This window comes from Syngnathus floridae, chromosome 7, assembly GCF_059516105.1.
Source record: "Syngnathus floridae isolate MCC-2025c chromosome 7, RoL_Sflo_1.0, whole genome shotgun sequence".
In the NCBI taxonomy this organism is placed as follows: Eukaryota; Metazoa; Chordata; class Actinopteri; order Syngnathiformes; family Syngnathidae; genus Syngnathus; species Syngnathus floridae.
Window position 1 is genome coordinate 18,831,549 of NC_142419.1, and position 23,007 is coordinate 18,854,555.

General features: G+C 56.2%; 4 protein-coding genes across 15 annotated transcripts; 2 read left to right on the plus strand and 2 right to left on the minus strand.

Moving 5' to 3' along the window:
• Positions 1 to 68: 68 nt before the first annotated feature.
• On the plus strand, positions 69 to 14,744 carry rffl (ring finger and FYVE-like domain containing E3 ubiquitin protein ligase). 9 transcript variants are annotated; one of them, XM_088380541.1, is made up of 14 exons: positions 130 to 226; positions 940 to 1,140; positions 1,218 to 1,402; positions 1,573 to 1,770; positions 1,899 to 2,168; positions 2,376 to 2,595; positions 2,868 to 3,063; positions 8,277 to 8,630; positions 8,703 to 8,890; positions 8,968 to 9,099; positions 9,189 to 11,727; positions 11,829 to 12,010; positions 12,252 to 13,192; positions 13,655 to 14,744. In XM_088380541.1, exons 3-7 carry the CDS (start codon positions 1,220 to 1,222, stop codon positions 3,056 to 3,058), a joined length of 1,062 nt encoding a protein of 353 aa, XP_088236667.1. In that variant the 5' UTR covers positions 130 to 226; positions 940 to 1,140; positions 1,218 to 1,219; the 3' UTR covers positions 3,059 to 3,063; positions 8,277 to 8,630; positions 8,703 to 8,890; positions 8,968 to 9,099; positions 9,189 to 11,727; positions 11,829 to 12,010; positions 12,252 to 13,192; positions 13,655 to 14,744. The 9 variants fall into 9 exon arrangements, with proteins under 9 accessions (XP_088236668.1, XP_088236662.1, XP_088236663.1 ...); XM_088380540.1 differs by lacking the exon at positions 130 to 226 and adding an exon at positions 256 to 852; XM_088380542.1 differs by lacking the exon at positions 940 to 1,140 and having other exon boundaries at positions 69 to 226; positions 1,573 to 1,791; positions 1,962 to 2,168.
• Positions 3,877 to 13,196, minus strand: dgkd (diacylglycerol kinase delta). Of its 2 annotated transcripts, XM_088380510.1 has the most exons (30): positions 12,892 to 13,194; positions 11,598 to 11,708; positions 11,415 to 11,495; positions 11,229 to 11,333; positions 10,757 to 10,889; positions 10,417 to 10,523; positions 10,217 to 10,342; positions 10,055 to 10,157; positions 9,546 to 9,708; positions 9,368 to 9,476; positions 9,157 to 9,296; positions 9,002 to 9,083; positions 8,838 to 8,932; positions 8,651 to 8,750; positions 8,329 to 8,587; positions 8,089 to 8,244; positions 7,758 to 7,889; positions 7,585 to 7,684; positions 7,013 to 7,123; positions 6,850 to 6,946; positions 6,656 to 6,763; positions 6,458 to 6,571; positions 6,202 to 6,336; positions 5,976 to 6,139; positions 5,787 to 5,898; positions 4,966 to 5,058; positions 4,773 to 4,886; positions 4,597 to 4,705; positions 4,413 to 4,543; positions 3,877 to 4,336 (listed from the first exon to the last, which is right to left on the minus strand). In XM_088380510.1, exons 1-30 carry the CDS (start codon positions 13,030 to 13,032, stop codon positions 4,247 to 4,249), a joined length of 3,621 nt encoding a protein of 1,206 aa, XP_088236636.1. In that variant the 5' UTR covers positions 13,033 to 13,194; the 3' UTR covers positions 3,877 to 4,246. The 2 variants fall into 2 exon arrangements, with proteins under 2 accessions (XP_088236636.1, XP_088236635.1); XM_088380509.1 differs by having other exon boundaries at positions 11,415 to 11,708; positions 12,892 to 13,196.
• lipt2 (lipoyl(octanoyl) transferase 2) lies at positions 13,469 to 15,096 on the minus strand. The gene is made up of 4 exons (XM_088380546.1): positions 14,993 to 15,096; positions 14,223 to 14,545; positions 14,013 to 14,139; positions 13,469 to 13,950 (listed from the first exon to the last, which is right to left on the minus strand). The coding sequence occupies exons 2-4, from the start codon at positions 14,541 to 14,543 to the stop codon at positions 13,712 to 13,714; spliced, it is 687 nt and encodes a 228-aa protein (XP_088236672.1). The 5' UTR covers positions 14,544 to 14,545; positions 14,993 to 15,096; the 3' UTR covers positions 13,469 to 13,711.
• ano7 (anoctamin 7) lies at positions 15,088 to 22,849 on the plus strand. 3 transcript variants are annotated; one of them, XM_088380512.1, is made up of 26 exons: positions 15,088 to 15,303; positions 15,617 to 15,867; positions 15,932 to 16,184; positions 16,410 to 16,527; positions 16,744 to 16,804; positions 17,107 to 17,237; positions 17,311 to 17,418; positions 17,497 to 17,633; positions 17,715 to 17,772; positions 18,130 to 18,240; positions 18,321 to 18,486; positions 18,600 to 18,690; positions 18,812 to 18,908; positions 19,022 to 19,165; positions 19,286 to 19,423; positions 19,488 to 19,586; positions 19,862 to 19,964; positions 20,392 to 20,503; positions 20,628 to 20,682; positions 20,789 to 20,886; positions 21,019 to 21,164; positions 21,318 to 21,523; positions 21,597 to 21,730; positions 22,028 to 22,118; positions 22,266 to 22,385; positions 22,459 to 22,849. In XM_088380512.1, exons 4-26 carry the CDS (start codon positions 16,444 to 16,446, stop codon positions 22,603 to 22,605), a joined length of 2,637 nt encoding a protein of 878 aa, XP_088236638.1. In that variant the 5' UTR covers positions 15,088 to 15,303; positions 15,617 to 15,867; positions 15,932 to 16,184; positions 16,410 to 16,443; the 3' UTR covers positions 22,606 to 22,849. The 3 variants fall into 3 exon arrangements, with proteins under 3 accessions (XP_088236638.1, XP_088236639.1, XP_088236637.1); XM_088380513.1 differs by having other exon boundaries at positions 15,088 to 15,867; positions 16,333 to 16,527; XM_088380511.1 differs by having other exon boundaries at positions 15,088 to 15,867.
• The last annotated feature ends 158 nt before the right edge of the window (positions 22,850 to 23,007 follow it).

Here is a 23,007-nt window from a genome sequence, read left to right on the forward strand (position 1 = left end):
TTGTTTGTTCTTCTCGAAGAACTTGATTTGTAAGCTATAATACAGTGCGCTTGTATTCAAGGGAGTTCGTGTGGACGTGACGTCATCGACCTATCTGTGTTTCGTGCCATATCACCTGCACGCGACCCAATGACGTGGAGCGAGCACCTGATGACGTCACCGGCCACCTTGTTCCTGTTTGGCTCGAGGTGCTAGCCGTCGCTAGCCGTCACCAAAGTAGCGACAGGTGAGAACACTTTGGCTTCCCTCCTTCTTTCTGCCTCTTGTTGTTCTTGTTCCTTTGAATGTTGCCGTTGAACTTTTGCGACTTTTGGCCGTTTTGGAGACGAAGCCGCCCGCCCGCCGCTAGCTCTCTTAGCTTAGCACACCCGCCGCACGACAGACTCTTCCAAAGTTCGAGCACAGTGTCGAAAGAGAGGAAGAAACTTTTCCTGTTCAAATGGCCTTGACGTCGCCAGTGGAAAGTTGGAAAGTTCGTGTTGCCAAAGTGGCAAAAGTCCGGAAGCGCACTAGCCAGCCCAAACGTCGACAGCAAGTCACCTTCCTCATACGTCAAGCCGTCAAAGTTTGCGTTTGTCTTTAGTTGAACGCAAACGTCGATGAGGACTGCTAGCAAGTTTCCCCCCCTCAGACACTTCCTTACTTGTGCCACCTGTGTGAGTGCGTGAGAGTGAGAGTGAATGCGTGAGTGAGTGAGTGAGTGAGTGAGTGAGTGAGTGAGTGAGTGAGTGAGTGAGTGAGTGAGTGAGTGAGTGTGTCCCAGCTGACTCTGACTTGCCCAACTTTGCTTGGAAAAAACAACAATAAAGTGTAGCTACAAAGATGGTCTTGTAGAAATCCACAATAACTAAGGTGAAGTTTCTTTTGATGTCAGCATGCATGTCCGTGTTGTTTTCATGAGTGGATGCTGACTGATGACCTCAACTATTTGCCACAAAGCTGTGAAGCTGTGCTTCATGCCCATCCCCAAATACAAATCAGTAAGCGGTATCCCCTCTGATGGCCCTGCCTTCCTGCCTTCCTGCCTTCCTGCCTTCCTGCCTGCCTGCCTGCCTGCCTGCCTGCCTGCCTGCCTGCCTGCCTACCTGCATGCCCGCCCGCCCGCCCAACCGCGCTCCCCGGCGGTTGCTCTGCGTTCATGTACGCAGGCAACCAACGTTGGCCTTGTTGCCTGCCAGAACCGTGGACCTCACGTTGTCTTTACCGTTTGTTGCCAGAAATGTGGGCATCGTGTTGTCATTGGCCGTGCTCGGACTCGGCGGATAGCGAGGCCGGCGGAGCCGACCCGCACCCACGCTCCTACACCAATTCTGCCTTCAGCGGCCAGCCGACCCCGCCCTGTGAACAGCAACAACACGTCTGTAAAGCTTGCGGGCGCCGCCTGGACACGCCCACCACCAAGGTAACCGAGGCGACGAGTTTGGCCAGAATAACGCCGCAGAGTCCGCTCTGGTCGGCCGCGTCAACTCGCCGATCTCCGTAGCTCCTAAACTTCGAGAAGGAGCGCGTGATCGCGAGCTGAGCGGACAAGCGTCGGTCCTTTGCTAACGGCGCGTGCGCTCCGTCCGCCAGCACGTGTGCGCCGACTGCAAAGAGAACTACTGCGGCCGCTGCTCCGCCCAGTCGGAGCCCCGCCCTCGCCTGTGTCACACCTGCCGGCGTTTCTACGGCAACCTGCTGCAACGCGCCGAGCTGATGAAGCTCAAAGTCAAAGAGCTGCGAGACTACCTGCACCTGCACCACGTGGCCACGCACCTCTGTCGGGAGAAGGTAGCGTCCCCAAGCGCAGCGGTGGGCACCGCTTTTCTTTTTCAAATTTGTAAGACGGCGGCGGCGGCGGCGGCGGCGGCAGTCAATGGCCAATGAAGACCTCCCTCCCGTGTGCTCGTGGCTCTCAGTACAGGTGTTTGTGTACAAAGTGGAAAGTGGCGCTTGTGGCCAACGGGGGCGCTCTTGTGCAGGAGGAGCTGGTGGAACTGATCCTGAGTCAGCAGTCCTCGCCCTCCGAAAGCCCCGCGCGTGATCCAGCCGTGGCCTCTCCGTCGCCAGACACCCAACGGAGCCCCGGGCTCGACCTCCCCGACCGGACCCCGGCGGACGGGACCCCTGCCAGCGCCTCCGAAGATGCCGATCCCTTGGAGCGGAACCGGGACGGGGACCAGGATCAGGTTGGACATGATGTAACGCTAGCTTATTACGTTGAAGCGCTTTTGAGATTGATGCCAACACGAGTTCTGCCGACTTTCTTTTGGATTTGAGCAGCGTTTTTGAGATTTGATCTGATCCTCGATGGCAGCATGTTTTTTTTCATTTGGATGTTGTTTTTGAGGGTCTCTCCCTGGCTGGCTGGCTCGCTGGCTGGCTCTCTCCTTCAGGAATGGGACGTCGGGGATCCCGAGGACGTCCGGGACGCGGCAGGCCGCCGGGCGTCGCTCTCGGACTTGGCGAGCGAGGACCAGGTGGAATCTCTGAGTGTGCGGCAGCTGAAGGAAATTCTGGCCAGGAACTTTGTCAACTTCAAAGGCTGCTGCGAGAAGTGGGAGCTGATGGAGAGAGTGGCCAGACTCTACCGGGACCACCACGCCAACAGCGGCGGTGAGCCAGCCCTTTCCTTGCCGCTGCCGCCGCGTCCGTGCGCTTTGGAAGCGTCGCTTTAGTATCATTGATTGGTCATCATTCTTCATATTTTTTACTGAGGAAGAAACTTGTGCTATCTGCAGCATTGGTTCTTCTGAGAATGTTTTCCTTATGAAAATGATCCCTAACTCAATGGAAAATCCAAGCGAATTGTGAACGGACGGAACGGCTTTTGTGAAATCCATCCAATGATGAGCATGCCAGTCACTCGTTTGGCTCCATACTTTCAGAGGGCGGCGGCGACGGTGGTCCGACGGGCTCCGACCAGAACCTGTGTCGCATCTGCATGGATGCGGCCATCGACTGCGTCCTGCTGGAGTGCGGCCACATGATCACGTGCAGCAAGTGCGGCAAGCGGATGAGCGAGTGTCCCATCTGCCGCCAGTTTGTCATCAGAGCCGTCCACGTCTTCAGATCCTGACACAGGTACCGCACGAGCGCGGGTCAGGCGCTCTTACTTCCGAGGAGCCGTCGAGCGCGCCGACCGACCGACCGATCGATCGTTGGGGTTTACGTGTCGTGGCGGCAAAATGCATAGCTGACCTTGACGCACGCGCTGGACAATGTGGCGGCACTCTCTTTAGTGTGATTGGGAGGATCAAATCTTGGTGTGTTTTCTTTTTTTTTTTTTCTACCCGGCTTCACGTGTAAAAAGAAATTTCGTCTGCAAATTACATTAACATTTGACATTAAAAACCTTTGTCTCGTGGGGACACAAATGTTTTTTCACTTTTGGCCAAAGAGCTACGTGGGCAGAGGCTGAGTCCCTCCCTCCCTCCCTCCCTCGCTCGCTCGCTCCCTCCCTCCCTGAATGAAATCCGCATTGCATTCATGTTAACGACCGTCAATTTCATGTTAGAAGAAGCCAACTTGTTGTGTTGCTAAATAGCCTGTGAAAACTTGTTCTCAGGATTGTTGTTCAAGTGGCTTAAACGACATTTGTCCGCAAAAAAGAATCTACGGATAGCATTCAGAAGACATTATGAAGCTAATCGAAATGACTCGTTTTGATAGAGCTTTTATGCCCAATACTCCTCCCTTCCTCCGCAATGTAGTAAGCACATTCGCCGTCTTGTTTTTGAGAAACCTTGTGCGCTACTCTAATTTCATATCACGTTGGAGTCACCAAAATAGACTTATGTTTGACGCTGCCCCCCCGCCCCAAAACCTTTACAAGATTAGAAATGACAAATACCAATATCACAAAAGAAAAATATTTGTTGAGAAATGACAGACAACTGTGTGAAATGACATTTAATAACACAAGCACCAACTTTTTTTCCCCCTTTGTCCCCCCCCCCTATGTTTTTACAAAATGTTTTTTATCTTCTCTGCAACTTGCACCAATTTTGCCTTAAAAAAGAAAACAAAGCAAAGCTCAAATATAAATAATGTCAAGAGTGTGTGAATGGAAAGAAAAGTTGATGCTAATGAGTCACATCACAAGGCACACGGGTGAACATCAGGTCGACGGGCGTTGAAGCCACGCCAGGCAGCCAGCCCAAGGCTCATTTGCGGGTCGCCTGGGGCGGCGCTACGGGGCTCCGCCTCACCGGGGCTCCGCCTCACCGGGGCTCCGCCTCACCGGGGCTCAGGCCTCGCCGGGGGCTCAGGCCTCGCTGGCGCTGCTGTTGCGGCTCAGCTCTCGGATGCCCTGGAGGATTCTCTTCACGTGGCCGACCTTGCTCACGCCCAGGTCCTGCCGGCACGTCAACACGTGGTTGCAACTGGCAACGGCGTGAGCGCTCCCTCCCGCTTCGGCCGGTGCTACCTACCTTGAGGTCTCGCCGCTCCAGGTGCAGGAGCTCGCCGCCTCGCACGTCATGTCGCCCGAAGATGTCCTTGTACTCCGGCAGGCACAGGAAGTCCAGCCAGGCCCCGACCTCCTCCGTGCCCCACTGGTGAACTGACGCAAACGGGTCAGAGGACCAAAGAAAAGCTCGGGGCTAGGCGGCTTACCTGGCAGAGCGAGAGAGCTGCGTGTCTCTTTGACTTTGTTGTTTTTGTCCTTCTTAAACTTGGGGACCAGGCGAAATTTGGCGCCACGACTGGGCTTGGCCAGGGGATCCTGGACGCACAAGCGTAGCGTCACGCTTAGGTCACCAGCGTACACTCGGCTGGGGGACTTTGAGTACCTGTTGCTCCGGCGGGTCGAGGATTAGCCAGGGAACGGCCGCCAGGCCGCCCAGACGCTGACGCGCGCGACTCAGCGCGCTGTTCAACAGCTCCTGTTGGGCCACGTCCAACGCCTGCCGCACATAGTACATAACCGTGCGCACATCTCTTTGTGTATCTGGTGACTCTCGGTTAGGGGAGCGTTTGTGTTACCATGGAGATCTTTCCCGCCAGGAGCAGCTCTGTTTCGCTGAGCAATGCTTTCACGTCCTTCACCATGGCCACCACGGCGCCGCAGCTCGCCGCCTAAAGGCAAGGCCAGAGACACGTTGTCTTGGCAGCTGTGCAATCTGCCCACGGCGTCCGCAGTCAATCCATTTCTGCGGTCCTCCGTCAAAGCAGATCGATTAAGTCCGATTGCAATGGAAGGAATTCTTCCCACCAAGGCGGCGATTTCTAGCCGGCTCCTCCTTGCTGCGCTCTCATTGGTGCGCCGCATCCACCTGCGTTCTATCCTTCCACGGCATCCATGCGGAGCGCAATAGGCGACCGGTGCCCCAGTAGCGCTTTAGGCCCAGCGACGTACCCGATCGGGCCAAGTACGTCGGGCCAATTCGCCAAGGAAAACATCAAATTCCAATTTTTACAACCCAAAGTCGAGAAGTACGTACGATTGTTTGTTCAAACCAGGCTGTTTGCAAACATCTGCGCTTGCCCCTTTTTGAGGGACGGATACTACGGACCAAACCAGGACGGCAATCATCAATTTCGTGTGTCTCAAATCCTTTCCTGGATCTCAGTAAAAGGACAGAAATAGACGTTTTTTCAAATGCAGCCCATCAACAATGTGAGAAAATCAACAGATTTGATTTGATGAAAATCAACCTGGCTCTTATTGGCTAAACCCCTTTTTGTAACGTCCAGCCCCCCAACACCCCGAGTTTCATTCTGCGCTAAAAACTGTTGTCACAACAATGCGCAGCTTGCTCGAGATCATAGTGAGCAAAGCGTCACAAGTTCGTTTGTACCCTTACCCTGAGGGCGCCGGTCTGCGTGTAGACGCGGTCCATGGACTTGGAGCTGGCGTTGACGGCGTGCGCCAGTTCCTGTTCCAGACTGCGGTGACTCTGTGCTAGCTGACAGATGCTGACACAAAAGATTCCAGTAAGCACGCCCGCCATCATGTGCGTGAAGGAACCAGCCGAAAGGGAAGCGGTGGCCACCTGCCGATGAGGACTCCGACCTCCTGCGCCAAGTCTCGTAGGAGCGCCGCCTCCTCCTCCGTGAGGATCTCGGGGTGGTTGCTGAGTGGCGTCGGAGCGGCCGGGTCCCGAGGGAATTCGCATTTTTGCTTGTCCTGCCACGACTTTAAGGTGCTCTCAAAAGCCTGCCGCAGAAAAGGGTCAGAACGGGGGAAGCCGATCCCCCGGCCGGCCAGGCGGGACTCACGCGGTCCCTGGTCAGCGTCTGGCTCCGGTTCTTGTGGAGAATCTTGATGTAGCCCGGAGGCTGGATCCAGGCCTCGCCGTCCACCTGCACCGGAACCCCCTCGTCCCCCAGGATGGCGATCTTCACTGTGCGACACTGACACGGGGGCAAAGCCCGACACGGGTTCTTTATAGGACGGCGTGAAGGGACGCTCCAAAGCAGCAAGGGGGGGCCCTTGCGGGCGTGGCCTATGCGTGAGGAGCAGGCACGCGCTTACCTGTGCGATGCGGTGGTGTTGCAGGTTGATGACCCTAGACACGGCCATCTGCATACTGCCGAACACGGCCACCACCTCCAGAATTTTGTCATCGAAAGACGGAGCGGTGAAGGTCTGTCAACGTGCGCGCGCACACACACACACACGCACGAGGTAAGGGCCTGGCAGCAAAGAGGAGGGATAGGTTTGCCTTCTCACGTCGTCTTCTTTGGTTCCTCCCCAAAAGTTGGTCCCTCCGGCATAGCTGGGGATGTTCAAGACGGCGATGCCCTGCAGGCTGGGAAGGGGGATGGCTCGCCCGTCGCACTGCGCACGTGCACGCCGACAGGAGGGAGGGCGATCGGTTGCCGGCTCAGCGGGTCGGGCGCGCACGCAAAGCCTCGGGGTCTCACCTCCAGCAGAACTCTCTGCTCCAGGTTCTTGTAGGTTCTGTGCAGCAGCTCTTTGGTTCCCAGTACGCCGTACCACATCATGTTCTTGGTGCGGCTCCTGCGCACGCACGCGTCAGAGGCACGGTCCACCGCCTGGCGGCCGCTGCCGGCCTTCCTTTCTCACCTGCACTTCTCGGGGTGCTCGTCTCTCTTGTTGTTGAAGTCCAGAGAAATTTTGGCATCCAGACCGATGCCAAAGTAGTTGTTCATCACGCACTTCTCGGTGTAGCGGTCCCTGCAGAAACAGCGGCGGCGCCTTGAGATAGGAGGCCCGCACATTCGGGCGCCTCATTTCCGGCTCAAATCCCATTCGCCAAAGGCCAATCGTCACTAGAGGCCAAATACCAAGTGGACCTGGCGTCAGATTTCACTGCACGTTTTAGGGCGCCGGCTAACGACCATGTAAAGAATCCATTTGTTGGTCCATTTTTTTTCTCCTGCTATTCTGACTATGTGTCACTTTGCCATCCCAAACCAGGAGCAAAGCGTCAACTTTAGTCTGGCAACGTGACCAGGTGAGGACGAGCGAGCGAGCGAGCGAGCGGCCGCCCTTTGTCTGCTTTTTGGTCAGCATCGCAACGTTGCTCTTTTGAATGAGCCTCGACTGCCGCCAAACCACGTACGACCGTGTCGATTGACAGAATGTTTTGAAGAGAGGGGACGATGACGTGGCTACGGCATGGAAATGCGTCTTACACGTTGTCGGGGTCGCAAGACGCAAGCGACTCAGCGTTGAGCAGCAGTCGACTGATGAGGGAACCGTCAGACAGGGAGGAAGACGCGCCTGCCTGCAGACCTGCGCGCACGCACAGCCAAGAATGAAGAAAAGCAAGGAGAACGGGCACGCGAGGGGATGACCAGCGTCTCACCGGGATAGAAGATCTTAGTGTTGAGCATGGGCACGTTGTCTCGACTTGGCGCGTGGGCAGGAGGTGACGTGGAGCCGCCCAGCGATAGGCTGCCTTTGCTCATCAGCCGCTCGCACGGCGGCGTCTTGCTGTCTGTGCGTGCGTACAGTCACTGGATTGGTCACTTGATTGTCGAGTGACGAGGTAGTGAAAGAAAAGTAACTGTGCGCAGGAGCGTCTCTATTACGCAGCCAAATGCGGCGAGCACGCTCTGTGGGTCGTCCCAGGCTTGCTATGCGGAGGAGCGGCAGACGGGCGTATCCAAAGACGTCGGGCAAGGCGGCAAACGCACCTCGGCCGGCCGCCCGCTGTTTGGCGTCATCCTCCGCCGCCTTGTTGTCGTCCTCTCGGTCTTCTCGGTCCTCTCGGTCCTCGCCCGGGCCGCCGTCCACCTGCGCCGCGGGTGCCGAGAAGATGGACGCCGTCTGTGCGTTCTGCTCGTCCACAGCTGGAAAAAATGCAAAAACGTTTTGTGTGCAGATGAAGAAGAAGGAAGCGAACTCAAGCCAAGTCAGGGTGGTGCCGAGCTGACCTTTCTCGGCGTGCTCAATGATCTGCCGAATGACCTTCTTCAGGCTGTTGGCCCGAAGCATCAGCTGCTCGCGAGGCTTAAAGGCGGGGCAGGGGGTGGAGTCAGGGGAGGGGCCAGGAGGCGCGCAGAGGAGGGGCAACACCAAAGCCAAGGGGCCCCCATCTTCCGGAGGAAGAGGAGAGGCGGCCTGACGGGACGCCTCGGACTCCTGGGTCAGAGTCCGCAGGAGGAGGTCTAGCTTCTCCTTCAGGAGCCCGCACTGCAAAGGCACAGCAACACGTCGAGTCGAGGCCGTCCCCTGGGTAACGGCCGACAGCTCTACCTTCTTGGCCATGACGTCAGACTCCTGTGAGAGCTCCGTGTTCTTCTCGTAGGCCTTGCCCACCCGCGCCACAAAGTCCTTCACCGTCTCGCACAGAACCCTGCGCGCGCGCATGTCAAGAGCGAGTGAGCGAGGCCAAAGCCCAAAGCCCAAAGCAAACAGCAAGTCGGCGGCGGTGGCGGCTTACTTGGCAGAGGAAATGACAACAGAGTGCTGGTCCGACGTCAGAATCTTGGAGAGGTGAACGGCTACGGAGTCCTCGTAAGTCAGAATCTGCTGCACCTGGACTCACCCAAGGTCTTCTGTCACATTGCTAGCAAAAACGCGGCTGGCGCACATGCAGCGCGTCACCTCCAAGTCGTCGGCGCAGTCCTCAGCCTCGAAAGTAGAGCCTTGCCGTGGGAACTTGCTCTCGTACACCATGACGCTCCACCTGCGAGTGCAACCGGGTGAGCAAAGCCAGACGAGATCCGGTCCTCCGCTCCATGCCGCGTTTCCTTCGTCACCTGTCCAGCATCTTGGTGCTGGCCCTCTCCAGTTTTTCCAGGATCTGAGGCAGTTGAGCGTCGTCGTCGCAGGCGGACCCCCAGCCCAGAACGCGGGCCAGGTCATTGCCGGTTCCCAGTGGCAGAACCCCCAGCTGGCACTAGGGCACCACGACGACGGCGGCGGCATGAGGACACGAGCGGCGAGGACGCGCCAGTGCGACGGACTCACCTGTTTGTGCAGCGTGAGCGCGTCGATCTCGGACAGAACCCAACCCACGCTGCCGTCGCCTCCGCACACCAGGATCCTGAAGGTGTCGAACTTCTGGAAGAGACGCAGCCTGGCCGGAAGCGGCGGGGCGTTAGCCAGGCACCGGCGAGGGCCACCTCGGCCCGGGTCGGCGCCTCACCCCAAGTGAGGTCCACCGTTCATCAGATCGAAAACCTGCGCAGGGTTGAGCAGCTGCTTGAAGCGCCGCAGGAATTTGACGCCCTGGTTGTCTCCGCTCTTGGAGTTGACAAAGACCAGGAGCGGACTGGTGCAGGACGGAGGACACGACGCTTTCCAGAAGCCTGCGGCCGAGCGGGACAACAGCACACGGTGAAGATGCAACGACACGCTCAGGCGGGGGCCACCCGCTAAAGTTCAATGCCTGAGCCGGTCATCGCTCAAAAGCCGGATCGACTTGATTTTTGCACCCAGAGGCGTCCTTCATTCGATCACGCCGCGGGAAAAAAAATACCGCCCATCTTTCTATTCACCAAGCATGAGCCTTTTGGATTCACGACATCATTTCTTGTCGAGGCATCGGGCTACCTAAGAAGACCAAACGACGACGGCTTCTTGGGAGTGGTTTGCATGTGAAAAAAGGAGTCGACCTTTGCCATGCGACGCAGAGCGAGCGGAGCTCCCTCTCACCGTCAGAGTCGATGCTGTTGAGCGCCGTGGGGGGGATGACAGACACTTTGCACTGGCCCAGCGGACACTTGATGGACAGATGCTCCCGGCAGCCCGAGTGCACCTGCGCAAGAGCCAGCCCGTTAGCAGCGGGCCCACCTCGGCGGCGGCCGCTGGACTTACCATAGCCTTGCACCAAAGACATCGCCAGTCTTGCAGGCGGAGGACGCTGCCGCAGGTCTTGTCGCAGGCGCCGCACTTGGCTGACACAGGCAGGTTCCCCTCCAGCCACTGGTGGGGCATCCACACCTGGCCCGCCCCCACACGGTCACAGGGGACGGTTTGGACGGGCGGGGTGGCTGTGGCGGCGGCTTAAGCCTTACCCCGTCCTCGTCCTCCAAGATGTCCCTCCCAATGGATGCCAGCGTTGTCCACTTGCAGTTGTTAGTGGCTCGGACCGCGCAACGCTTATGAGCCTTAAATTTACAGACTGCAGGCGCAGGCACAGGCACGCACGCGGTCAGCGGGAAGAAGACAACAGCGTGGCACCGGTCGGCTCGCGACATGTCGGGACACGCAAGTGAGGCGCGCACATATGCGAAGAGCGGCGGCGGCGGCAGCGGCGGCGGCCCCGTTTGGACGGACCAATGTGAGCTGCTAGCTTCCGTCCCTAATCTTAGAGATAAAAGGACAACGCTGTCCTCGTCCTGAGCTTTCGGCTACCTTCACAGGAGAGTCCGTGCGAGGTGACTCCCGACAAAGCTTCTCGGCACACGTTGCAGTAGGTGGGCCGGGCGTGCGAGCAGGCGTACCAGTTGTGCATTCCGCTGAAGTGCTCCATGCTGTACTGGGTAGACTGCAACACACGCGCATGGCAAATCCATGGGACGGATTGGGCTGCCCACCTCTGACAGCGAGGAGAGGGCGGACGGCACATTTTCTAGCAACTTAGCAAAATGGAAAGGCTGGCAGAGAGGCGGAGTCTTTCCCCATGATTGATTGCGAGGAATCCGATCAGAACTCGGGCACAGAGCTAGGTCAGGACGCACGCTAATACCAACGAGCGGATGACGAGCACTCGCGCGTGGTCGGTCGAGCCGAGCCGAGCCGAGCCGAGCCGAGCCGAGCCGAGCGAGCGAGCGAGCGAGCAATTGTTCTTTGGCAAGATAGACGGAGGGAGGCGTGCTGAGCTTACCTCATAGTTTTGCCGGTTCTGGATGCTGCGCAAAGCCGAGATCCACTCCTCCATCTCCTTCCGGTTGTCTGCGCACAGGATCAGACGCCGGCACGGGGTGATCACCTGCACGCACGAGCAGTGAGATCAGCGGATGCCAGCCTGCGGCCTGGCTCGTTCAAAGGCCACGTTTGCCGCAGGACTCGCCGTGAAGCTGTTGTTGACGTTCTTGATGCTGGATTCGGCCACGCTGGCGTCCGTCAAGTCCACTTCGTCAAAGATGATGGACTGCGAAAGGCCGGGCGGCGTACGTGATGTGACGTGACGGAGGGAGGGAGGGAGGGCCCGACGGCAAATGCTCGGGAGGACAGCCGACTTGCTCTCGCTCACCTTGGCGTTCTGGGCGTAGTAAAGCGTTCTTCCCCTCAGTTTGAAATATCTTCTCTTCCAACGCTGGAAGGAACTGGTCTGCTTCATCAAGTCTCCTTCCTTCAACAACGTCTGAGGGGCGGCACAGCAGGTGGGTCACAAGTTCACGCCTCGCTGATAAAGTCCCATAACTGCTATCTATCGTACCGGCCCGTGGGGCTAGAGCTAATTGAGAGCGGCTTTTTTTTCCAGTCCGGTATCCGTCTGAAACCAAAGTGCACTTTGGCACGAATAGCGGTGGCTCAAGCAGTAGAGCAGAAGGGCAGCGGTTGGAAGCCCGTTCCATCAAGTGTCCTCGGGCGAGACGCTTCACACACACCTTGCCTCCGGATGGTCATTGTAAATAAGAAGATGTTCTCCGTTGACTCCAAGAGGTATTTTGCTTCTCCCCATCAGCAACTGATGGAAATGGACTACAGTGCAGTCTGTTCAAGTTTTCTCGTGTTACTTTGTGTGTTAAATGTTGCCCACTCGACATCTATTGCAGCACGGTCGAGCGATGTCATTATTTGTGATGTACGGGCAAGTTTTATTCGTACTATTTTGCGTCGGCGCGGCGCGGCGCGGCGCGTCCACTCTTCGCTGATTGGTTCATTTGGGAATGTGTTTGCTCAGGTTCGCCCCGCCCGGCCGAACCCGCCTGCCTCGGAAATGCGCTTGACGTGACGGGTCACTCCGCAGAGTCAAACGTTGCTACAGCGTGGGGAGTCGGGACTTCCAGACACTAGCGGAGCAGGAAAGGACGAGGCTGTGCTTCGGGCCTCCGGCTGGCAGCTACGACTCATTTCTCCGGCTTTTTCTTGCATTTGCTGCCAGCCAGCCACCAACACAACTGGAGCGCCAGTCGAGTCTCTTGATCAACTCTGCACTTGGGATTGACTCGCCTGGCGGCCGCTAACTCGTTTCAAATGTTATCGCGTGTTTGCACGCTTTTGTCGGAGCCCAAAGGTGGATATGTAAGAGCACCAAAACAGCGCTGGGATCGCCCTTCGCGACACCGGCGGCAACGTTTGTCACCACATCACGTCGGCGTCGATCTAACGGAACGAGCAGGATCAGAGCCGAGAGGACTTTCTACACGAGGGATGTGATGGGACGGGACGGGGGAGTTTGCTGCGTTCGGAAATAGCCACGTAACGTCAAGGAGCAACGCGCGCTGCCCACCATTTGAAGCGTGGCTGCTCCGAAGCGAAGCGCTCGCACAAGTTGACGCGTTTAGGCACGGGGCTTCGGTTTGTACTCGAGCGGCGCTCACCTTGCTGCGGATCTGACCGGAAGTGGACACTTTCCGGATGAGCTTTTGCGGGGTGCCCGGTTCTTGCTCCGGTTCGCTGTCCGACGACTCGTCCGGGTAGCGAGCGCCGTAGATGTCCGTCGCTGCCCCCGCCGCCGCCATCCTGGGCCTCCTCCCTCCGCGTCAACCTCGTCTCCCCCGTCCGGAGTTCGCCGCCCGCCTGCCTGCAGTAGACCACCCTAGCCGGGAGAGGGAGGAGAGTGGAAGCGCCCCCCGGCGGCCGAAAAGTGGCCTTGCGCCACGCCGGAGGCAGCCTAACCGAGTGAGCGAGCGAGCCAGCCAGCCAGCGAGCCACTCACTCACTCACTCACTCACTCACTCACTCACTCACTCACTCACTCACTCACTCACTCACTCACCCACTCACCCACTCATCCATCCCATCCTCCCTCCCTGGATGTGAGTGGGAATCAGGCACAGGACACAGATGTCTGCGTCGGTACGGCACGGTGCACATCGGCTGTATGTTGAAGTCGTCATTGCATAGTTGATCATTTTTTCTTTCTTTGTTTTGGATAACTTCAATGACCTATTGTGATTTTGGTCTTTAATATTTATTTTCTTAACTGCAACAATACACAGCATATTGTACATGCGTAGCAATTTTTACTTTCCAAACTGCAACAATACACACAACATATTGTACATGCGTAGTAATTTATCCAGACAAGGCAGTCTGCTCTTTGTTGACCCGGCTCATTTTCTCTCAAAATTCATTTCCCAGCCCTGCTCCAGATGGACTTGGATTTGGACCGGCGTCGACCTTTTCCAGTGTATCGCTTCAGCCGCTGAGCGCCGCGCAGCCGTCGTCCAGCAGCTGGCAGCCAAAGTCGCGGGCAAAGGCGCGCAGCACATGCGGGACGGCCTCCTCCACTGTCAGGCGGCGCCGCAGTTCGGCGCTCAGTGAGGTCACGCCCTTCCCCTCCAGGCCACATGGGACAATGTGACCGAACCACGTCAAGTCGGTGTCGCAGTTGAGTGCCAGGCCGTGCGACGTCACGTAGCGAGAGCAGCGGATGCCTAAAACAGTGGAGGGCAAGTTAACGGCGGGGCGGGCGGCAGACTCGGAAAGGCGGACGTACCGATAGCGCAGATCTTGTTGTCTCCGACCCAAACCCCGGTGTGAGGAGCCACGGATGCCTCCACGCCCATGCTCGCGCAGGCCGAAATGGCTGTCTGCTCCAGCTGGGACACGTACCAGCGGACGCTCTGCGCAAGAAGACTTCATGCGTCATCAGGCGTTGTCGCCGCGCCCCCGGGAACGCTCATTTCGGACGGACGGACGGACGGACCTTCTTGAAGGCAGCCAGGTGCAGGACCGGGTAGCAGAGCAACTGTCCGGGGCCGTGGAAGGTGATCAGACCTCCTCGGTTGGTGTTGTGGACCTGCGCCCCCAGCAGACGCAGGCGCTCCAGCTCGGCAGGGGGGCGCCTCTTATGTCGGATGCCGGTGGTGTAGACGGGCGGGTTCTGGCACAGCAGCAACGCGTGGAAGGCGCCGGCGCCCGCCTGGCACCGCTTGACGTACGCCTCTTGGACCCCGAGAGCCTCCCGATAGGGCAGCAGGCCCAGGCGGACCACCTCCACCAAAGGACGGGGCCCCTGCGTCCGCATCGCTGGAAGAGCACAACCCAAAGCGCACGTAAGTTCGCTGTTACGATTGTTTCGTTTGATTTGAATTGTATGAATTAAACTGGCAAAATCAACCTGTTTTTTATTAATTTTGACAAACAGGGGAAGCGCTTCTCTGTAAGTTAGTTGAAACATTCGCTTGTATTTGCTTGCCAAATTTTCGAAATAAAAGGATTTCAAGTAGGACGAGTCTTGTTCAATACTGCAAATGAAGTCATACTAAAGGCGAAACAACACTGCCCCCTGTTGACACAAAAGCAAGCGTGACGTCTTGCCCGGCCGTCAAATGTGCGACCAGCCACTTAAACGGCTAAACACTGCGACCCGTATATTTTCACTTTAAGGCTATTGCATTATAAGTAGGAAGTTCAGGATAAAAACGATACAAAATAAATAAAACAAAATAAAATACAATAAATGGAATTTCCTACCTCCAACTTGTCAAACGACTCACATCGGAAGTCTCACGAGCACCCGTCGTCTTTCTTCTTCTTCGCTTTAGGCTCACTAGCGTACCTAGTGGACGGAGGTTGTGTCAAATGCGCTCGTGTTACACGGTGAATTTGTGACGTTTTGTGGGTGGAAAAACACTTTCGATTCTTTTTAACGCTTTTAAATTATTTGAACGCGGCATCCAAGTATATTTACACAGATTCTTGGAGCGTTGATGCTTCACTTACCATTGGGGAAAAAAAATGCATCGTTTCTGGTTAAAAAAAAAAAACAGATTTCCGAACGAAAGGTAAAACCTTCATGGTGAAGTCGATCATTTTAATGTGTCACTTTCACGATGATGCTCAAGAACTAGGTTCAAGGTACACGTTTTGTATAGAATACCAGTTGTGTTTTTACACAAGAACGGTCTGCCTTTGACATCGATACCTGGCTTTTGACCCTGGCTAATTAGAAGTATCATGGCTTTTCATAAAAGTATTTATCTCGGTAAAATTAGTGGGCCCAGGACAAGATGGATTCTCGTGGTTTTGTCAACTCACAAATACCGCAAGAATTCAGAAAAGTTAAGCCCTCAGTTAAGTTTCAGTTTCAAATTGTAGGTTATTCCAAGTCAAACCAGTAGGGGGCGACATTCACGATTTCCCTGACTGGGTGGGGCCATTCTACGGGGCCAATCAGAAAATGGACACCGCGCCCCCACCCAATACATCCGCGAAGATCGTTGTGCAGAAGTGTAAACATTTAACGGCTGCTGATTGGAATATCTTGGACAGCAACACAGAGGACAGACAGACAGACAGACACCTCGAGACTTGGGAAGGTGAAGACTTGAGGGAGGCCTGGCTCACAGGTGAGTATACCTGGTGTGCTGTCGATGACCAGGTCGTTGTGATCCAGCGACTTGTGACCAACAGGAAAGTTCCCTCGGCAGCTGGCCAGCAAGGGCCAAGTTTGGCTGGCAAGGGCCAAGTTGGATCTGTTGAGGCACTTGCGCATGGCCCTCAGTTAAGCACTTGCTTGTGCACACGTCACAAGACAGACAGTTAGGACTGACCGGCGAAAGGATCCGCCGCGCCCCCGACCGGCCCATCTGCCTGCGCTTGAGGACACAAAGAACTTTGGGTGGCCAAAATTGCGCTTCCGCATCCTGGTCACCACCTCCGCAAGGTGGGTGCTCTCGGAGCGAAAGCCAGCTGACATTTCAACAGCTTCTCTCATTCCTTTGACACCTTTGTTTTGCATACACACAAAATTACTTGTAGCTTTGTTACGCTGTGGTCGTTGCACCACTGAGGATTCACTGCATCATTTACAGTCAGACTTACAGACATGATGACAGAGAGAATTTGAGAAATAAACATGATTGGGCTCAACATTGCTACGGCTGCGTAGACATTAGGACGTAAACGGGAAGTCGTTCAGGAGGATGAAGATGCGAGGGGACCAGGAGATGAACACTCTGATCACCGTGGAAAACAAGTCGGACATCAGCTACGGGAGCATCGCCACGGTAACTTTTCACGTCCTTCCTGATCTTTTCCTGAGCATCTAGCTGGGCCATTGGGGTTTGGAGGGGGGCGCTGCAAAACATTGGCCCCGTAGTCTTCCTTCCGCAGCTCGTTAAAAACAATGGCCTCTGTACGAGCGGGAAGCCGACAACAAAAACAATTTGACGTGGGACGAGACGGCCAAATTGTCCCGACTCCTGACTCTGTATGCTTTGCAGAATGCAGCCGTGCCACCGCCGCGGGACAAGAACACGTTTAGCGATGGAAGGACTCGCGTGGGTGAGTCAGAGAAGCGCTAGCGTCAATATTAGCTTAGCAAACAGGTGTGACTTGCTCGGTGTTTGACGAGACTATAAGTGAGAGGCGTCCAAGAATGCAGGATGGATGGATGGATGGATGGATGGATGGATGGATGGATGGATGGATGGATGGATGGCAGCAGGGAAACGAAAATACATCATCCATCCATCCATCCATCCATCCATCCATCCATCCATCCATCCATCCATCCATCCATCCATCCATCCATCCATCCATCCATCCATCCATCCATCCATCATCGCTGTGCGCTCATCGGGCAGATTTTGTTCTGGCCTGGGAGGAGCCTCACCGCGCCAACGTGGAGGACAGCAAGGTCGTCGACTCTGCTCACGGCAAGTGGAGAGAAAGCTTCCTGAAAAATCTGAGATTCTCGGGACTCCTGGTGGAGGAGGTGAACCCAAAGACGCAAGTGAAATGCTGGCGGTGGCGTCACCTGCTGATGGCATTTCGTTTCTTGTCTCCAGAGGGATGTGGTCCAGACCAAGTCCAGGATCCGTTTCGTCCTGCTGAGCGCCCCCTGGAGTGTCCTCTGCTACTACGCCGAAGAAATCAGTTTGCGCGTCCCCCTGCAGGTGAGCGCAGATGGGCCGCCGGATGGATGGACAGACAGAAGGACACGTGGTGTCTTGTGACGCGTCGCCGTCCTACAGGTGGTCAATACTTGCTACGTCAACTGGTCAGCTAGCGTGCTTCAGTACCTGGCGCTCCCCAACCCGCTGGCGCAGGACACCCCCAATACACCGCCTGATTTCTATACCTGCCAGTTCAGGACCAACAAGCTGGAGAGGTTGGGAGACGTCTAGGGTCGTGAAGGCGGGCGGCCGTCGTGCGTCCCCCTTTCATTTGCACCTGTGCGCGTGTCGTTCAGGTTTCTGGGCAGTGAGGACAGAGAAAACTTCTTCAAGACAACTCAAAGACATCAAGTGGTGAGTCGTTGTCTTCTTTCCCTTCACGTGAGACAATCTTGCTTACTGGCCGGCTGACTTCAGGATGTTTCGGTCAGCGGGCGGATGGGATGGGATGGGATGGGATGGGATGGGACGGGACTTGACTCCGCCTGCTTGGCAAACATGCTCGCATACGCACGCTCGCCTTGTACCAGATGCAAAGTTGAGGCCTTTCTTTTCAGCCAAACAAACGTGGGTGGGGGCAGGACCGGGTCGTCCGTCGGCAAGTCAACGTTGTTTATCAGCTGGCGCATTTTTCTCACCGGTGGCGGGTGGACCACCTTTGGCTTTCTGACTTGCCGACTTATTAGCACCGGCCCATCTTGCGTCCCGTAGCTGTACGAGATTTTGGCCCGAACTCCTTACGGCTCCGTGTCCAGAAACGAGGTGGGAATAGACCGTCTGCTGAGCGAGCAGGTCTTCACGTCGGCGTATCCGCTCCACGAGGTGGGCTCGCCCGGCCCGGCACCGGTCGACAGCCGGCGCAAGCTTGCCCTAAAAGCTGTCTCGGCTCTTTCCTCCTCCAGGGTGGATTCCAGCTGCCCAAAAGCCCGGCGCCTGTCGAGTCTCTGAGTCTCAGGCAAATCCTCTACAGGTACTGGGCTCAGTGGTCCTGCTGGGCTCGCTACCAACCTCTGGACCACATCAGGGAGTACTTTGGAGAGAAGATAGCGCTTTACTTTGCCTGGCTGGGTAATTCCATAACACACCAATGTATCTCTGTTGCGTGTGAACTGACGGACGACGTATTTTCACGGCTACCGGCCACCATCTGATTACTGAGCGGAGGTTTCCGTGGTCTTCAGGGTTCTACACGGGTTGGTTGGTGCCAGCCTCGCTTGTCGGGACTTTGGTCTTCCTGACGGGTTTTTGGCTGATGACCACGGATGTTCCAGCGTGCGTACAACCGGCGACGCCTTGACGCCGGCGTCAAGGCGACGCCGGCGTCCTCGTCGTCACTCCGCTGCGTACAATCCGCTCACTTGAGTGTGTGTGTGTGTGTGTGTGTGGCTTGTAGGAAGGAATTGTGCAACAGCGGCGGCAGTTTCGTGATGTGTCCCATCTGTAACATTTGCTCCTACTGGAACTACTCCAGCATCTGCGTTACCTTCAAGGTTCTGCGTATCGCATCACTTGTCTGTCTGATTGATCACTCGACCGTCTGTCTGTCTCTCTGTCTAACTGTCCGTCTGATGGGGGGACTGAGTTTCTGACCGTCTGCTTATAGGCGGGGATTCTTTTTGACAATGGAGGAACGGTGTTTCTCAGCATCTTCATGTCCTTGTGGGCCGTCACCTTTTTGGAGTACTGGAAGAGAACATGTTCATCTCTGTCCCACCGCTGGGACTGCACTGATTTCCAGGACATAGAGGTACACCTGCATTGGCCACATCCAGAAGGTCACGTGACCAAACTGGAAAATAGGTCGGCGGATCTCCCGCGAACGGGCCGATGCCACCTGTCGTTGAGAAAGCTCGGCGCTCTTTGGCAGGAGCGACCGCGGCCCGAGTTCACAGCCATGGCGCCCATGACGGTGAGGAATCCTCTGACGGGTGCGGAGGAACCGTACTTCCCCGAGAAGAAGCGTTTCAACCGAGTGCTGACCGGCTGCATGATCATCGTGGTCATGGTGAGGCTTTGAGGGAAAAAGCAACTTGGGCTCAGTCGCTAAAGTTTGCCGCTGACGCTCGCAGGTGCTGGTGGTCCTGATGTTCCTCATCGCCATCATCCTGTATCGCTCCATCCTGAGTATCGTCATCTCCAAGTCCAAGCTCAGCTTCTTCATTTTCTCCGTGAGCAAAGCGAGCGAGTCGAACCCGAGTTGAGCTCATCGGGGGCCCAGAATGCCTCCAGCTGAAATGAACAGCTTGCGCTTACAGTGCTAAGACCAGCACTGATCAAAATGGCAATACCATCAATCCAATGTCCCTTAAACTTTGAGCTCCCAAAGGGACTTTTCTTCCTGCGTTTGGCTTCATTGCGTTTTTGTTGACACGGGAAAGGAGCAGGACGCTTGTCGGAACTTGCCGGTTTTGTTTTGTCAAACGCCCGGGCCTTCTGCTTTCAGGCCGCCAGGATTGCCAGTCTGACGGGATCCGTGTTGAACCTGCTGGTCATCCTGATCTTGTCTCGTGTTTACATCTCCCTGGCCCACATCCTCACCAGATGGGGTGGGTCTGTCGCTCGCCGAGTCAACCTCTGTCGTCAACCTCTGTAGTCGACCTCTGTAGTCAACCTCTGTCGTCAACCTCTGTAGTCAACCCCTGTTGTCAACCTCTGTTGTCAACTCCTCTTGTCAACCTCTCTTGTCAACCTCTGCTGTCAACCTCTGCTGTCAACCTCTGCTGTCAACCTCTGCTGTCAACCTCTGCTGTCAACCTCTGTTGCTCCTCGAAGACGTTTCGCCGAAAGGTTTCTTTCAAAACGGGGGATGCGTGTAGGCGAGCCAGAAGTCGAGAAAGCAAGCAATCCGGCAACAAGAAGCCATTGCCGCAAGTGGGCGCAACGGGAAACGTCTTCCAGGGCAAAAGAGCAAACGGATGATACAGATGACGTGATGTGTGTGTGTGTGCGTGTTGTGTGTGTGTGTGTTGTCAGAGATGCATCGCACTCAGACCAAATACGAAGACATGTTCATCCTCAAAGTGTTCGTGTTCCAATTTGTCAACTTCTACTCGTCTCCGGTGTACATCGCCTTCTTCAAAGGCAGGTCGGTGAGCCAGTCAGCCAGCCGGCTGGCCAGCCAGCCAGCCAGCCAGTCAGCAAGCAAACAAGTCATGTCGCTTGCTTTTGGCTGCCGGCGCCCTGACTTTGCTTGCGCGCCTTGCGTGTAGATTCATCGGCTACCCGGGAGAGTACATCACACTGTTTGGAGTGCGCAACGAAGATGTGAGTGGCGCCCGGCCTGGCGCGGGGTGACCCGGCCTGGCGCAGCTCCGCCTTTCCGCCGCCGAAACTCACAGTCCATCCGGCTTGCGTTTGCTTGTGACGACAGTGCGGCGCTGGCGGCTGCCTCATCGAGTTGGCCCAGGAGCTGCTGGTCATCATGGTGGGAAAGCAGCTCATCAACAACATCCAGGAGTTTGTCTTCCCGTAAGCACGGCCGGAACCCGCTGCCAACAACGACAACAACAACGAGCCGCACTTTGACTGGCACCACCGGCCGGCGCCTCCTCGTTTCCCCGGGGTTGGAGCCTTTATGTGCCTGCTTTATATGCCCGCCAGGAAGTTGAGGGCGTGGTGGCAGAAGAGGAAGAGAAGCGCCAAGGAGCCCGAAGAGCAGGACGGAGCAGAGCGGGGCCTTTGTCCCTGGGAGGTGGACTACCAGCTCCTGCTCTGCGAGGGGCTCTTTAGCGAGTACCTGGAGATGGGTGAGTCGGCAAAACAAAGCAGCACATTGGCCGGCTCGCCGGGCAAGCAGCCGAAGTCCGGCCGAGTGGCCCGAGTCAGCGAGCAAAGGTTGCAAACTGTTTGCTGCCTCTGAGATCCTCCGCTACGTGTCTGCTATTTCTCCTTCTTTTCAGTCATTCAGTTTGGTTTCATCACCATCTTTGTGGCGGCGTGCCCTTTGGCTCCTCTCTTTGCTCTCATCAACAACTGGGTGGAAATCCGTCTGGACGCGCAGAAGTTTGTGACGGAATATCGCCGACCGGTGGTGGAGCGGGCGCAGGACATCGGCATTTGGCTGGACATCCTGCAGTTCATCGCGTACACGGCCGTCCTCAGCAACGTACGATCCGTCCGGACGGATCCGGTGAGCCGCCGACGTGGCTCCGCATCAACGCTGGACTTTTGCTCGCCAGGCCTTCCTGATCGCGTTCACCTCGTCCTTCCTGCCTCGCCTGTACTACAGCTACACACGAGAGCCCGACCTCAGCGGCTTCATCAACTTCACCCTGGCCACGTCACCGCCGCGTGAGCACACCTTGGCCTGCAGGTAAGGGGCGAGACAAAAGCGTGCCAGATGGCCGCTGAGCGACCCAAGTTAGCAGCCATTCAGGAGGTCGGGCAAAAACACCAAAGAAGACAAGGAAGTCTGACCTTGAAGCTGTCTTCCTCACTTCTATATTGAGATATTTGCTATCGACGACAAGAACTGGCCTCCTTTTCAAAGTAGCAAAACACTCCCAATTGCAAGGGAGGCGGCCGGAAAAGGTCCCAAAAGGCGACAGCGGCTAGCTTCCTGACACAAAGCTCGTCAGCGGAGGCTTCCTGACAAAAAGCTCGTCTTTAGGTATCGCGGCTTCAGGGATGAAAACGGCCAATACCTGCCCGAATATTTTCACCTGCTCGCCGTCCGACTCGGCTTCGTCATCATCTTTGAGGTCAGTGTCTCTTTGTCGCTAGTGTTTGCGTCGCCGGCACGTGGCCAGCTAGGCCAGAGCCAAATCAACGAGTAGCGTCGCCAGCCCCGTTTGAACGATGTGAGCCCGTAGCCATTTGGTCGCTGCCTCGTTTGCTCCATTCCCCAGCACGTGGTCTTCCTCATCGGCCGCCTGATCGACTTGATGGTTCCCGACATCCCCGAGGAGGTGGAGCTCAAGATGAAGAGGGAGCACTACATGGCCAAGGAGGCGCTGGCCGAGAACCAGGTAGGGCGCTTTGCCATGGAGGGAGGGAGGGAGGGAAGGCGGCCTTTTGTTCCTGATGTGGCCTTTGGCGCAGGCTCTGGGGAGGACCATGATTCCCGTGCAGATGAGCGACGAGTGCGGTGAGCCTCGGCAGCGCAAACTTCGCCCCTCGGTGCCGCCACCGGACACGGTGATGAGGACCTCAGATGAAGCGGTCAAGCCGCCGGGGAGCTGCTGCTGAAGAGTTTTCTAGGACATTTGGGACGTTGTGTAGTCGTTAGAGTAGGCCTCTTTGGCGTGGCGGAGATGTTGGCCGGGATACTTTGGCCATCGCTCTTGCTCCTGCCAGACAAGCGAGATTGGGCGCCACGATGGAAAGAGACGTTTGAAACCATGTCGGTTGTTGACTGACGCGTGTGATGAGGATGATGATGATAGCAGCTATTTTTAGAAGGCTGAAAATGCAGCAGTGCTTATCAATGTGATTCTTTTGTCATCTGCTTTTTCCCACTCCAATGACTGGGGGGATCAAAACATATTAGGTGAGGGCAACGTTCTTAAAAGAGGAGATGAATGCCAAGTAACAAGTGAAATGTTGCGCTCGCTCGTACTTCGTTTCTTTTGATATCTATTCCCTTCATTT